A 15,576-nucleotide genomic window follows, 5' to 3' on the forward strand; every position below is an offset into this window, starting at 1 on the left:
CTCTGAACAGTGAGACCGCGGAGTTTGCATCTATAAATCGTGTAAGGAAAAGGAAAGTAAAACGAAGTACCTTACTTGACTCCACTCTCAACGTGGTGCAATTTGACTTTCTTGCGCGTAGACGGGCTCTTATTGCGGACTATCGGACGCGGATTGTTGCCGTCCTTGGCACACCTCCGGGCATGCTTCGTTGGCGAAGACCTTCGTAGTTTTCTATTTCCTTTGCCATTGTCTCACTCAGTGCTCGATACAAAGAAAGTCTGTTTCGCTAATGACTTCACTTGCGCTCATTCGGACGTGATAAAGCGCTACGTAGTTTTTCTTGATGTACCTTATTTTCGTATTGTTCGACCCGAAGTTGCCACCAATTAGGTTACTAGAATGAGAGGGGCGAAGAAAAAGAAAGTGGGCTGTACCTGCTCGCTGGGGTAGCCTAGTATACAGGGTGTCCCACGTAAATTGAGCCAAACATTAAAAATATGCGAATGCCACGTAGCTGAACAGATCCATGCAAGGTAGTATTGTCTGCCCTCGCTTCGAGGTGCTCTAATAATTTTTTTTCATTCCGCCTAATTAGATAATTATTCTTGATCAACTTCTCAAATAAAATAATTTGATTAAACGTGTCAATTAGAAAATTGTAGAGCGACATGAGGAACTCCCGATAGAGCTTTCTGTTGCTCGATACGTGCTACATAAAGGTGCTTTACCGAGGGAAAGAAGCCCGCGAATACACGCAAAGTGCCTCGATCGGCAATTTTGCGTGTATTTGCAGGCTGCTTTCACGCTCGGGAAAGCATTCATGTTGCACGTATTAACAGAATGCTCTATGGGATTTTTTCATGATGCTCTAAAGTTTTCTCATTTACATTTCTCGCCTAATTATACGATTTGAGAAGTTGATTAATTAACTAAGAATAATTATGTAATTAGATAGAATAAAAAAAATAATCTGAGTATCTCGATGCGGCGGTCGGGCAAGGCCTGACTATCCCAACGTGAGAGCGGCCCGCAGCGCGCTGAGTCGCGTACCTCAGGACCTTATTAAAGTTTTGCATCCATCCATCCATGAGTATCTCCAAGCAACGGTAAACATTACCTTGGTTCTCTCCAGCTACGTGGCATTTGCACATTTTTAATGTTTGGCCAAAGTTACGTGGGACAACCCTGTACAGTTATGGCGTTGCGGTACTGAGCTTGAAGTCGCGGGTTCGCTCCCGGTAGCGGTGGCCGCATTTCGACGTGCGCGAAATACAAGGGTGAAAAAAAAAAAAAAAGGAAACGTTCGTGCACTTGCATTTACGTGCGAGTTAAAGAACCTGCGCTGGTCAAAATTAATCTGCAGTCCCCCTCTGCGTCGTGCCTCATAATCAGACCGTCGTTCAGGCGCGTATAAAGCCCCAGAATGTCTTTCTTTCTTTTTTAATGACGAGCAGTTTTGTTGGAAGGATAACCATTTCGGCTGCTAATGCTGAAATAACAATTTTGACGTGTGACTTTCTACGAACACCGTTATTTTCAAGCTCCCTAAGGGGAGGGGAGGAAAGTGAATGGAGGAATTGATGAAGGAATCAATTCGGTAACGATTCGGCCTGAGCGTCTGTGTGCCAGCGTCGTTTTCTTACAAAATAAAAGGAAATAAAAAAACTGAGCAATCTCTCGTGGGATGAACGGCGCACGCTGCAAACCTTCCCCGCACTTGCAAAGGGGACCAATGATCTTAGCAGGCAGAAGACGATGAATCTACCCCGACTCTCACCATTACAGCTTTGGCCGCGTCTCCTGCAGCAACTGTGACATTACGTCGTCGTCGTCTTTACACGTCGCTGTAGTTTCAGACGTTGTCGTATACCTCATCGCTAACGCGTCGCGCGCGTCATTCGAAGCCTGCGGCGTTGATTTGCACGACGATTTCGATAGCTGCAGACAAGCGAGCGATATGCGATTTCGTCAGCGCGTTGACACGGTGCCCAACTTTCTTTTTCTTCTCAAGGTTCTGCGTCCGCCGACTCGAGAGTCGCGGCGCGCGAAGCGGTCTCCTCAGTAACGCACGCTCCGTTGGCTGCACGCGGGCGTCGCGGTTCAGGGCGAACGCCCTTCGCCAACCTGCCGTCCCGCTCTGCAGCTCGGAACTTTTATTGCTTTTTTTTTCTTTCTTTTTAATGCAATGCGCCGTAGCCATACACGCTAGCAGCCGTACAGGGAATATATATACGCGCTACGCGCTTCATTTTTTTTCTCATCTTCCTTTCTTTATTTCTGTCTCTCTCTTTTCGGTAACCACGCCTCGTTGTGCACACACAGATACACGGAGATGTTCGCGGAGAACCAGTCGGGTTACCTTGGATCTCGCGGACCCGCCTACGCGCACAAATCATGTCGCTGCCTCCGGTGTGTAGCATGCGGGCAAGACGCAGGCAATCGTATGCATGGCGCCATTTATAAACTACACGTGTTAACCTCGGTTAAACGCCAGCCACCGCTTTAGTTTTCTTTTTCCTGTTTTTCGTTTTTTACGATAAGTTTTTGACGTGTTGGCCTCGCGCTATTTCTGCTCTCTGCAGCATAGAATGAAGAACGGCATTGCGGCCGTCTGTTGTGATGGCTTGATTGCGCGTAGTTTCCCGCAGCAAAACTAATGCGTTAGCACATGGTCCGCTTGGGTCCTTTCGAACGCGAGCTGTTCAAACTGTTTTTGATTATGTGGGGTGTATTTTTGTTTTTGTTCTTTAGCCCCTCTATGGGAGTCAGACTGTTTAGCAAAGCCCGATGTATCTGTACTAGCCATCTGGCGGCCATTCGTGCATGCGCAGAGGCCCTGGAGCGCGTCCCAGCGCGAGACAACTTTTGTCATAAATGAGAGCATTGAATTACGGCAAAATGATGTTGCGAGTAACGCACACGGGTATAATTAAATGCGGAGCTATTGGTAGCCTTATTCTGTGCTCAATAGATTGGCAAGGATAGCCAAGGGTGTGACACTGTGATGTTAAGTGTTAACGTAACGTAAACGCGGGTGGAAATCGGAACACTTCCTACGCCTAAATACTTGGAAGATACTACGCCAAATCGACTGTCTCCGGCTGCCGATAGTCGTCATTGTAAAAATTTTGGTGTCAATGCAACAACCGGTGTAGGTGTATAGTATGTGAGCAAGTCGGCTCACGTTCCAGAAAGGAAGAAAGAAAAAAGGTGGCACGAAACGGGTACGAAGAGGAACGACATACGAGACGTAATTTCGCCTAACCTTAACCCAGCGTTCGCAAAGGATTCTTTTAAGAGGATGCCAGCCTTCTGATGGCTGTTCGCTACTCGACCTCGGCGTCGATAAAGTTCCAGCAGCAAGAACTTTGCAAAAAAAAAAAAATCTTGTGGTACTGCGTCACTTGCAACAGTGAGCGCGTCTTCTTTCGTTCCCGACCGCTTTGTTCGAAAATCGAGCTCGCGTTGATCGCGGGCGGTACACGGACATCGCGCGGGAGCCACACACCGCGAGACTGCGTGCTCAGCTGGAGCGGGATCATCGGCCCCGTAGCGGGCGCATGCGCAGTGAAGAGCTCGCGCCACGGCCGCGGCAGAACTCGTGGGCGGCTCGGCCACTGCGCGGGCGGGTGGAAGCAGCGGCAAGCGGGCACAACTAGGCACAACTGGGCCGGGTTGCCACGGCACACAGCTGCTGCGCTATGGGAGATCCCCCCCCCCCCCCCCCCCCCGCTTTCTCTCTTACGCGACTGTTTCAGCTGCAGTGGCGAAATTTTAGCAGCGCGCGTATGCGGGCTGGCGTGTGGCGAATCCATTGAGATCGTGTTGCGAGTCTTTCAACGACGCTGCAAATCTCGCCGACGTACGGAGGGGAGGAGATTGTAGAGGAGCGCGCGATATCTTGTGTCCCTGGCGTTTCTGTCTTCGCTGGTCTTGGCGGAACGTATAGTTTAGGGATGGGGGACGTTCGGGGTGGCGATCAGTCATTTTTGTTTTTCGGCACGTCTTGAGAATCGGGGACACCCCTTTGATGCATCTGTTACCCATCACTCGCGCAAGCTAGAGCAGCGGAATGCCGGCCGTCCTTCATGTATTGCCCCCACCACTGCCTATCACTCTCCCGCTTTATTTCTTCCTTCCTTTATTTTTTTTTTAATGCTTAGACGCAATGCGCAGACGACAGTTGGGAGTCAGGCTTTGCGTTTTTTTTCAAGTTTTTATTTTACCCGTTTGTTTCTTTTTTCGATGTACTTATGCGTAGTAGATGCCTTCCTCTCACAGATCCCGAGTTGCTTTCTCCAGTGGACAAATTCTTTGCTGACCTCTTCTATTTCGCTTTGCGAAGGTCAGCGATTGACCTGAGTACTCGCAACGTGTGTCGTGCTGTGAATAGCATATGCGGCCAAAGGGCTCTGTGCCGTGTCCTCGAAGTCCTGTGAACAGTAAAACAAAATGCTCGCGACTTCACAAACTGGGTTTGCAATAATAAGGTGTTCGCTGAAAGTTTGATCATTCCCAGCATAATCGGTCGTGCGCTCGCACTGGAAGATTACAGTCACGTACAGACGAATGCACGTATCAGGCATTAGAGGGACGCTCGATGGGAATATTATGTTAAGCTGCATGAATAGTAAATTACGCTTTTGCCAAAAAGCCACGCACAGCGTGAGAAGATCGGGCCTCGGCAAATCAGAAGCGGCACTAAACGAAACACGGCTGCCGACGCTGTTTACTGAGAGAGAGAGAGAGAGAGAGAGAGAGAGAGAGAATTTGTTTGAAAGAAGGCACAGAGGTAGGCCTGAACTAACGCGCTCTAGCCTGCTACTCTGCACAGAGGAAGGGGAAACGGGGACATAAAACTGTGATGAGGGATGATGATGACATAGAAAGAGGGATGCACAACGGCGAAAGCAAGTTCAACATTCTGTTCATAAACATTCAGAAATCTCATCCATGAAGCCACTAACGGGTTCCATATCTTGTTAGTAGTCGCTAGTTCAAGTCAACTTGGAGATAAAGACGCTAAGACAAAGTTGGTGTGTGGGGCTTCTCTGCGTGAGCAGCCCAGGCGCCAAACAAAAGCTTTACATCATGTAAGGAGTGCGATAAGCGTCTGCAGTACGGCTAGCACCTGCAGGGCACTTTTAGCGGCCGGATTCTGGCGACCACCGAGAATCACGCGCATTGACTGTACCAGGTGCTTCAGCATTTTCTGAACGCCTTTCTTATCATTGCGTCCGTCTCCTTGCTTGCCCGTAGTTCCCGCCGATAAAATAAATGCAATAGATTCCGTGCAAATCGTTTCAGCCCTTGTCTGATCGCAGTGTTTCTGCATTTCACTTTTATGGGAATATGGAAGCCGGGAGGGGGCCCCGCGCGTGATCTCAACCCGGCGGATACAATGATAGCGTCAGTGCTCTAACACTGGTCGAACGTGCATCGCGTCCGCAAGCTGAAGTCTGTGTGTCGTTCGCGTGGTAACGCCACATAAACTGCTCTCGTGTTCCTAAGCGCTTCAACTCTCCCCTATTCGCGTTATCTTAGCGAAGTTGCGTTTCGGCATTATGAGTAGCCGGCGCCGCTGGCAGGCATCTGCGCATATTTAGTAGCACTAATGCATTAAAAATATAAATAATGAAAAAGTGTTTGTTTGCTTCGCTGCATGATAGTGGTGTCCTGCGGCGAAGACGGACTCGCAGCGGCTCAAGGCGCCGACAACGGTTGGAAGCGGGCGTCTACGTTACCACATTTCGCAATGGTAGAAATGTAGGCCCGACTTTATATAATAAGCTCGGAATAATGGCTTTAGATCGGTTTAATATATTTTTAATGGAATCCGAATCGTACACTTAAATCTATTTAAATGTAGTGTGACATGACGAGAGAAAATGCGATGAAACTTTTGACATTGATATGGTCTATAAATAGATACTTTTGGTTATTGTCCGACACAATGTTTTGTAGATTAACAATTAAGTTTCTTTGTTATCTTTACGACTTTGCATCTTTAACTGTTTTCTTAATCTGCAAACTTGTTTTTTTTTTCTTGGTGAGGGGTGCAGGGGAGGGGGGCGAAGCGAAGAGCAGTTTCCACTGTGCTGCAGAACAAAGTGAGGGACCACACAAAATCGATTGTCGAAACTCCCATTATGTCCTTTCTTTTTTTTTTTTTTTTTTTTTTTTTCGCGCGGTATAAGGGCTGTTCAAAATGTCAGTATCGGCGTTGCTTCGAATGTAGAGGGACTGCGTCAAGCTATATATGTTTGGCACTTAACATCCTAGTACAGCTACGGGGCTCCGGTTTAAAGCGATGGCAAAGGACCCCGGCGATGGCAACGAGGCGCGAGCCTCGTGTAGCCGAGGCCCATACAATGCCGTGTATAGGGGCAGCCGGATACGAAATTCCGAGCGTTCCCCAGCACGCGGGCGACTGTGGCCATTCCGCGGAACGCAGTGTGCACGCTACGTGTAATATGAATGGGAATATACGCGTCGTAGCGCGGCTCCTCGGTATAGACGAGCGGCAACCACGTCGCTGCATGCGGCTGCCGCAGTTGCGCGCGGGTTTTTGTGTTCTATGCGCACTTGGCCGCCGTGCGGGCTTTCGGGCGTCGTTGTGTACGTGCGTGGCTAGCACAGACGGTTGGCCGCCTCGATCGGCAGCAGCTGTTGCGTCTGGCTCGGCCGCGCGTGAGGTTCGTTCGCGCCGGCTTCGAACGCGTGGCCTGCCGCGGCAGACTGTGCGGCTGGCCCGCGTGCGAGAATGCGAGCCTGGAGAGGGAGAGGGAAATCGAGGGCCCGTTTGTATTGCGTGCGCTGCCTCATTCTCACAGTCCTGTGTGTGCGCGCGCGCCGGAAAAAAAAAAAAAAACGCAACGAGTGGAGTATGTTTTAACGCCAGCGGCAACGTGTGCACGGGCGTCCGAGCCAGCGTGCTGGCGCAGCCCGCGCTTTAAATGTCTGAATGTCTGAATGAATGAATGAATGAATGAATGAATGAATGAATTCTGGGTTTTTACGTGCCAAAAACCACGATTTGATTGTGAGGCACGTGGTAACGGGGGGCTCCAGATTAATTTCGGCCACCGGGGGAGCGTCAATTTCCCCCAATGCACGGGACACGCCCGTTTTTTTTTTTGCGTTTAGGTTTAGACGTATTGTTCTCCTGGCTGCGGCCTAATAGCGTTAATGACTACCCAGCGCAGGGACCCGTTTTCGTTGGGGTTGCATTCTGCGGCAGCTGGTTATCGCTCCGCTGTCCGTACTCTGGAGCGGCTACCGTTGGTTCAGCTGTATACTATGTCGCGACGGGGATGTGGACGAGCGCTTTCTATCGTGATTCGGATTTGACGGGTCGTTCCGCGCGCGGTCTACAATTAAAAGCAGTCAGATTGTGCTGCGGGTGCCGTGCTTCCATTGGGGAATTGGGAAGCAAGAGTCGGGCTCCTCCCTCTCCCGCGCTCTGAATCTTTCGTACTTGAACTCCTCACAAGGGGACGCGTCGTCATTTTGTCACCGATCACGTCGTAGACGAAGTGCAATGTGCGCTGAGTGAATCGATGTGACGTTCCAGGCGTTGATCGCTCTGAAATGGGATGAGTCCTCCGGCCGGGATGACACAGCACGTGCGGTGCTCTGCTGCTAAGAGCGAGGTCTCGTGTTCGAATCCCACCGGAGGTGCCGAACGCATTCCGATCAGCGAAACGTCGTGTGCCGATCCTTGGGCGTACATTCAAGATCTGTAGCCCCCTCCTCCCCCTCACCGCCCCTCCACCCACCATGTGACTTTTCTCATCGAACCTGAATTTATATGGATCCCTGCCACGGCGGCCGCATTTCGATGGGGGCGAAATGCGAAAACACCCGTGTACTTAGATTTAGGTGCACGTTAAAGAACCCCAGGTGGATGAAATTTCCGGAGTCCTCCACTACGGCGTGCCTCATAATCAGAAAGTGGTTTTGGCACGTAAAGCCCCATAAATTAATTAATGAATTTATATGGGACGCCAAAGTATATCAATCGGTTAGGGCGGGTCTGCGTGTCATTTAAGGCAAGGCCTCAAACCAGGTTGCTGTGTGCAAAATAACCTTACGGCTTGGTATACGCGGCTATCTGCAAAGAGGTAATTTTTACTTGGTGCCGTGCCAAGAGTACACTGCTTCAACGGCATATTTGAAGTGTAATTTATGCTAAACCACTCCTGAGGCATTCCCATTTCAAGGTATACACTTTAAAGCAACGCTTAATCTTTGTAGACCGGTTATGTGCGTTCTTTTTTCTTCTAAACTTCATTTTGCGTTCACTTAGCGGAAAAGGCTTGATAATGTAGCGGAAGGAATAGAAGGCCGTACATTTTTTTTTTTTCGCATGTGTCTAAGGGAGGGCGGTGTGTGCACCGACTAGCACGAAAGTGTGTTCCACTTTTTTCCATTATAGAATTTTGCGCCGGATCGCAGCGCTGTCAGTCAGTTGTATGTACGCCAGATATTTTAAAGCTTCGTTTTTCTTTTTCCGCATTTTGACCTTTATAGCGCAGGAACAGTGCTCAAAGTTTGAAACGTTTAGTCTCTGATTTTTCTAGAGTGCTGTGTAGACCTTCTTCATACCAGTAAACTATTAACTGAAGTGAGGAGGCGCTATCTAACATCAATTAAGTCGCGGGAACGTGTGCAGAACAGGTGCCTCCACCTGCCTCGCTTTTGCGTCCTATTCTGCCCTCCCACTCCCTTTCTTTTTTGGAAAGCAATCTCTAACATGTAATAGTGGCGACTTTGCTGTTTCAGAAGGGTAATTTACTAATATAACTTAACATAATAGTATTACGCTCTAGTGTCCTTTGAATATAGCGGACAACGCTTTGTAATACAAAGCGCAATTCTTGAGCACGGTGTTCTAGCCGCGGTTTCACCGAACCGATGCACTTGCCGCGGCGTATACTAACGCGCACTGTGTGGTTGCTCTTTGTGCCGGTGCAGGCGGCTCTCTGACGCTGTGTCCGCTGGCCTCGGGTCTCAACACGTGCTGCACGCACGACACCGAGCTGAGGCTACGAGAGGCCGCCTGGGACCACTTCCGCTTCCGGCTCCGGGACGCCACGGCACCGCTGCGACGCTTCCTGGACGACAGCCTGGCCCTCTTCCGCGGTGAGCTTGCGCGCGCCGATGCGTACACCTCGCCCTCTAAATTTCGCGCCATCCACTTGTGATTGGAATGACCGTGTGCGATTTGTAATTTTCTCTACTGCAGGCCTATTGCTTTCGTTTATTGCGCGTTTCTTGAGTTCGTCTATTAGAGGATTTTCGCTTTCTTTCCTTAAAGGCTTTTCACTGTTGTGTATTAGAGATTTTTTGTTTGTTTGACCATGCTTTCTTTTTCTTTTTATTGTTATCGTTAAGATTGTAGGCCTTTTCTTTATATTCTTTATTTTCGTTGTTACGTTATCTCGCGGCTTGCTGCCAATGCCCTTGGCTGAAGCCGCCTCAAGCTTTCTCGGCTATATAAACGATGCAGGCCTGCCAGTCTCCTTATTTGATTCTTATCTATATTTTCATTTTAGCACGCAGCACTATACGATAGTTAGGTTGTTGTCAGGTGTCTAAGCGACTAAAATATAAATCGCCAGATACGTTCTCTCTCTCCGATATTCTGGCTCATACCGTCGGGCGTCTTATCGCGAAGCATTTATTGCTTGCTTCTTTTTTTACTTTTTACCGTTAATAGCTGATTGCAGAGCGCTTTGCTTGCGTTACGAGGGCATTAACGGGTAGGTAATTCATTTAACGGCGCTCTTACAAGCATCGACTTGCTTCACGTGGTGGCCTATATTTGGCGGTAGCATGTACACTGCAGGCTTCGCGAATCTGTAGACGCTCTTGTTCCTACCGGATGTGCTCGTTCATTTAAACCCATTCGTACGCCGAGGTCAACAGAGCAGCGCGACAGCGACAGCTGTTATTAGCAGTTTTTTGTGTTTTTTTTTTTACTTCCGTGCTTTCCTGTACCAGTCCCGCAGGCTTCGACACTTGTCGTGGGAGAGCACGCCTCGGCAAATCAGCCGCCACGTCCCCGCAAGTCATGCGCGTACAAAGCCGGAGACTGCTGGTCGTAAACTCTGGGCACCATTTATTGCGGCCATGCTGGCGACAGTGGCGTACAACGATATAGTGGGGGTGGTACAACGCGCGTTAAGCGTTGATACGCTTAGATGAATTGTTTCGTCTTGCTATAGGAACGTTTCCGCATGTAGACGAAGGCTTAGCATGGCGTCGTCGCACTCCGGAGAAAGTCCCCGACATTGACGGCTCATATAAGCAGCGAGAGGTGGATTCGAGGTGGGTAAGTGCTGGCGTGGCTGGGCGCGGCACGCTAATTAATCACTGTTGCGGAGGTGAACACGTGCCGTGCACTTGGGTGATCCGCGAAGGCGCTCGTTCAGGCATTGACGGCCGTGCCCGTGACGCGGGGTATATAGCTGAGATAACAGAGCACGCGTTAGCCGATATAGGCGTGGCGGAAGTGCTCCTGCTACGCAGTTGAAGGTTTCGCGCGCGTTTCCTTTTTTTTTTTTTCTTTCTTTCTCCATTTTAGAGCGACTTGTTGAACGCGAAGTGTGGGGCGCGGTGATATAACTTCACCGGCGAAACGGCAAGGACGGTATAGGGGACGCCCGACCGTTCCGCTTGGCCAGCTCGCGAGTGCTGCCGGATAAAACGTTTTCTGGATCAGCCGATTTCGGGTGTACCACGTTGCTCTTTTCTTCAAACGCTGATTGGTTTGAGCCAGAGGGCAGAATGCCCGTCGCTGCAGTGGGCTGTCGCGTTTATTTGCGCATAATAACGATAATAAGAATATGCTCCGCGGCACAGGTGAAGTGAACCGTACGGGTGGTTGCGCTACAGTATAGAGCAGTAAAACAGGGATGGTGTACGAAATGGGCTCTACGAGTACGGGTTGCGAGATTTTGAAGATGTAACCTGTCACGCGTTCCGTTCGTCCGGTACCACGCCAAAAGCTGACGGCACTTGGAATAGCTGTTTGCCCTACAGCGCAGCAAAGCACGATGGCGGCCCCTATATCCTTACTGAAAGTGGGGAGGAGCCGGCACATCTCCCTCCTATATAATCCGGTGTCCTCGTCGGGACGTAGTGTCACTTGCAATCATGTGCGGGGGTTATTTTACGCTGGAGTCCATTAAATTAACCCGTTACTTTCTGTGTCAAATCCAAGACATCGGGATTTACTTCACAGTACCGAGCTAGGAGTGTGAATGGTGGGCCGTGTGGGCAGGCTGGCTGGGCGAGGTATACGATGGAGGGATGGCGCGCAGCCGTGTTGCTCCTCGGTTCGATTGCGTCCTCGGCGTTAGCCGTTTCTGTGCGTATTATGACAGCATTCAGATTATATCGCACTCGGTAACTGTCGGTCGGGTGGAGTCATTACCGGAAGCTTTCGCGTGGCTAGGTCTGGTTGTAGCTATAGCAACGCTTACCGTCTTTCTTGGTGGGGATCATGACCGATAGAGCAGATTTCAATGTCTGGGGTTGCGAACAGACAGGAAAAACACCTTCGAAGCTACTACACGTCCTTATAGAACATCAACGGCTTGCCCTACGCACCGCGCTAAACCAAGGCGACGGATCTAAAGACGGTTGTCTCGCACATTACAGCTGCAGAAGGTCACGAAAGCGCGGCTGCGATTATTCTAGACTGAGCCGACCGTCTGTGGCAATTCACTAAGGCTCCGAATACGTCGGCGACTCCAATGCGCATCAACTCTTTCTCTTTATTATTATATTCATCCTCTTTCCCGTTCCCCCAGGGCAGGGTAGCCAAACGGGCTCAGTCCTGGTTAACCTTCCTGCTTTTTATTTATCATGTTCTTATTTCCTTTTAAAAGCAAAAGGGGCGAAGGGTGGGAGTCTCCGCATTGACAGCAGCGCCAAAGTACGGTACGATAATTTTTGTACTGCGGTTACCGAGCTGTTGCAATCTGAGTTAATCCGCTTATAGGCGAAGGGGCGGACAACGCGGAAGTTACGTAAAGCTGTTTCGACGTAGCGGGGTAAGTTCACCGCCCGGAACCGACTCTGCAGAAGGGATGATGGCGGCCCTTTTTATAGGTAAGGCGGCACCGCCAATTTCGGCCTGGCAGTGCGCGATCAGTTTCTTGCCGAAAGCTACGGAGTTTCGACGTCCCGTACGCGGTGAGCGCGTCCATCAAACAAAATGGCGCGCCCCGCCGCAGGCCGGCTGTGGGCTAAACGCGGACCAGCCACGTCGTCGGGATCGGGTCGGGCCCGCGCCATCGCGGGAATGTCGGAATTGAGATAACACGGAGTGGCCGGCGCGGTGGGCCACCGACGCTCATGCCGAACCGGGGTGGGCGGCTGTGCCTACGTCGAGGAGAATAAGGAAAACAAAACAAAAAAAAAAAAACGGAAAGAGAGACAGAAAACTAGAGGAGGAACTGGACGGTCGACTCCCGCGGGCCCGGTGTAGGAGAGAGACACCCGACAAATCGAGGAACTCTTCGGCGCGCCGCGCGAGAAGAGATTACGCGCGGGCCCTCCTCCTGGGGATGCTGCGCTCGTCCTGTCGCGCTCGGTGCCTTTTCTTTTACCTTCGGCCGCTTGGGCGTGGGAAGGAAAGAAAGAAAAGCGGAAAGGAGGGAGAGGAAGCGCTGTTGCGACGTGTTGTAGGAGCGCGTTGGGAACCGCATTCCGCGGATTCTGAGCGATCGCCTCTTAATCCCGGCGTCACCCGTTTATAGTTAAGCCTCCGCGCCGGTCGACGACCTCCCCCCTTTTCTTTTTTGCCATGCCGAGGTGTGCCACCGTCGCCGGGGGCCCTCCGCCGTACAGTCGGGTGTCTGCGCGGGCGTCTCCCCAGCGCCGATGTCCTCCAGGCGGCATCCTTGAGGCGCCGGTGAGACATAAGTGAAGACATTCACGGCGGACACACGATATCTCGGCGACCTGTCGCTTACATTTTCCTTAATGCGTGTGAACGCCATCGAAATGAACCGCCACTAACTAGGCCGAGGTTCGACGCTTGCGCGCTATATTATGAACGATGTTAGCAAAAAGAGAGAGAGAGAGAAAGAAAAGAAAATATATTGCGCTAGAATTCGGTGTATCTGCTGCAAGGCTTTCTTCTGTGATGTTCTCCGAGGTACTGTTCGGTACATATTCAACATGGGAACATTTTGCTATTGTGTTACCCTTCTACTATCGCTCCATATCGGCAACCGAAGACTGCGCGTGCGCTGTATTAATCGCGCATCTGTGCTTGGAGCGAAACGGTAACGGTATAATGGTGACGCTATGTTAAATATGCTTCATTACGATATTGGCATCGTAAGTGCGCGTTTAAGGGAGCGTTTCTCGGAGGGGTCGCAAGGAGATCTTACTCATAACGCCAGTATAACATGACCACGTATTAAATTAATTTGAAGTAAAATATTTTAAATTTAAATTCGGGGTTCTACGTACCAAAGCCACGATGTGATGAGGACGCATGCCGTAGGTGGATTAGATTTTACCACCTGGCAGGGTTCTTTAACGTGCACCCAATGCAAGGTACACGGGCATTCTTGAATTTAGCCCTGACTGAAATGCGGCCTCCGTTTCCGCAATTTGATCCCGCGACCTCGTGCTTACCGGGGCGGGTCATGGCCACGTATTGGCAAAGACAGCGTTCGTCACATTATATGTGTGCAGATGATGGGTTATTTCTGAGAAACTGCTCCGTTCTGCAACAAGATGATTAAAAGATATATACAGATTATTAACGCGTCAATGTGCTACTGAAAGATCACGTACGAATGCAATACATGCATCAGTGGGCTCTTTTTGTTTTCTTTGTTGTTTGGTAACGTAATCCATCGCTGTGAATCACGGCGGAGAAACAAGTGTACTGGAGCACGCTCAAGTGCGTGATCTCGCGAAAAGAATTAGGTTGCAAGAATGTCGCAAACCTAACGAGCCCGCGCCATATCGCAACGCTCGAGTGCACAATCGCCAGATTAGCGAATTGTATCAGTTATCAGACCGGTGTTATGCGTAAGCCGATGTTTAATGTTTCCCACTTGTTGCGTTCGAAAACGGGAGCTATCACTATCTGTAGTTTATTGAGCCAGTCAGCTTCGCAAAGCGAGCTTATCGACGAGCAAGGAGGCCGTCAAATGCGGAAAAGCTCGATCTTCCTAATGCGATTTTTTTTTACGTCTACGCGGCTTAAGTTTCTTAAACCTAGTGGAGCTGTCACGGATATGACATCTCTTAAAGAATATGAACGAAAACGCTACCAAGTGTGTATCTCTCTCTCTCTCTCTCTCTCTCTCTCTCTCTATATATATATATATATATATATATATATATATATATATATATATATATATATATATGCTACCGTCATTGAGCGAACTTGGTCCCACAAGAACGTACTCGTTATCGACGAAGACGTGGTGCCATTTCTCACAACCTACGGATTCCGACTTGTGTTTTTGAACTCTGGTCGAAAACTAAAGAAACAAAAAAAATTTCATGCCTTAAGCCTGCTTAGGGCGATAGACGTGCGTGTTCACACGTGTACTATCTCGGGTGAAAGGCAGACAGAGCCCGGGGCGCTACGCCGACCAGAGTAATTTTAAAAGAAAATAAGACGTCGTTTATCTTGTGTGTCAGTGTGGCCACGGCGCCCCATTTTTCAGTCATTACTGGACCACGTAGACGCTGCAGTCATGTTCAGTGTTCTACAGACGGCGCCATTAGATCAACTTAGCGAACGCGCATTGCAGTCAGTCGCGAACTGATCTCTGAAACGCGGGGGCGCTGCTGAGATTTCTTTCTGTGCCCCTTTAATCTATCTAGAACGACGATTTCACAGTACCGTCCTTTGTTGCGTGAATACTTCCCAAATGTGGGCTGTCGCTTGTAAAACAAAACAAAAAAAAGCACACGTAAGGTGGGCTTCTCCTGAGAAAGTCTACTATTGCGGAGAAGCCAGCTTTTACGAGTGGGTTTAAGCGATCTGCGACTGCACGCAGTGAGCTTCTCAGGCATGCGCATGAACCGTAGACAGTGAAATTGCCCCTGTATAATACACACTGTGTAACTGTCACCTCTTGCGCGTTATGACAGTGATGACGTCTTCTCCTTGCGTGCGACAGTGACGGTCACGTGCCGGGAATTTCGCATCGTCCTGCGTGACTTTATTGGGTTGACATTTGTAATATATTACGAATAGCGACGAGAAGCCCGTGTCTTGATTTCCATATTTCTTTACCCCTGGCTGTGATGGCCGTGCGAGCGCTTCAGTGAACATTTATAAAGTATTCTTTCAATGTTCTATTTTTGTTAATTTCGTGGTGACCGGTTGATTACGGTAGAAAAAAAAAACACACACACACACACACGAAAAGCATCATTCTAATTCTTCTTCTTCTTTTTTTAATTCGTGCCAGAACTCGAACGCAGGTACGTCACTGTGACGTCAATGATTTCAAACTATTATCTCGTATATTGGCCGTTGTGATGCAGCGAACGTTCTCAAAACATGCTAATTTTGGTCCTTGGCTCCATCAAAATACGATG

At 49.6% G+C, this 15,576-nt stretch overlaps 1 protein-coding gene across 1 annotated transcript in view; it reads left to right on the top strand.

Moving 5' to 3' along the window:
• LOC126540641 (glypican-5-like) overlaps positions 1-15,576 on the top strand; it is a 146,787-nt gene that overhangs the window by 59,364 nt on the left and 71,847 nt on the right. Inside the window, exon 2 of the mRNA XM_050187482.2 lies at positions 8,959-9,126. Within this exon, the coding sequence (XP_050043439.1) occupies positions 8,959-9,126 (168 nt within the window). The remainder of the gene's footprint in view (positions 1-8,958; positions 9,127-15,576) is intronic.

The sequence above is a fragment of the Dermacentor andersoni genome, chromosome 2 (genome assembly GCF_023375885.2).
Source record: "Dermacentor andersoni chromosome 2, qqDerAnde1_hic_scaffold, whole genome shotgun sequence".
Lineage (NCBI taxonomy): Eukaryota > Metazoa > Arthropoda > Arachnida > Ixodida > Ixodidae > Dermacentor > Dermacentor andersoni.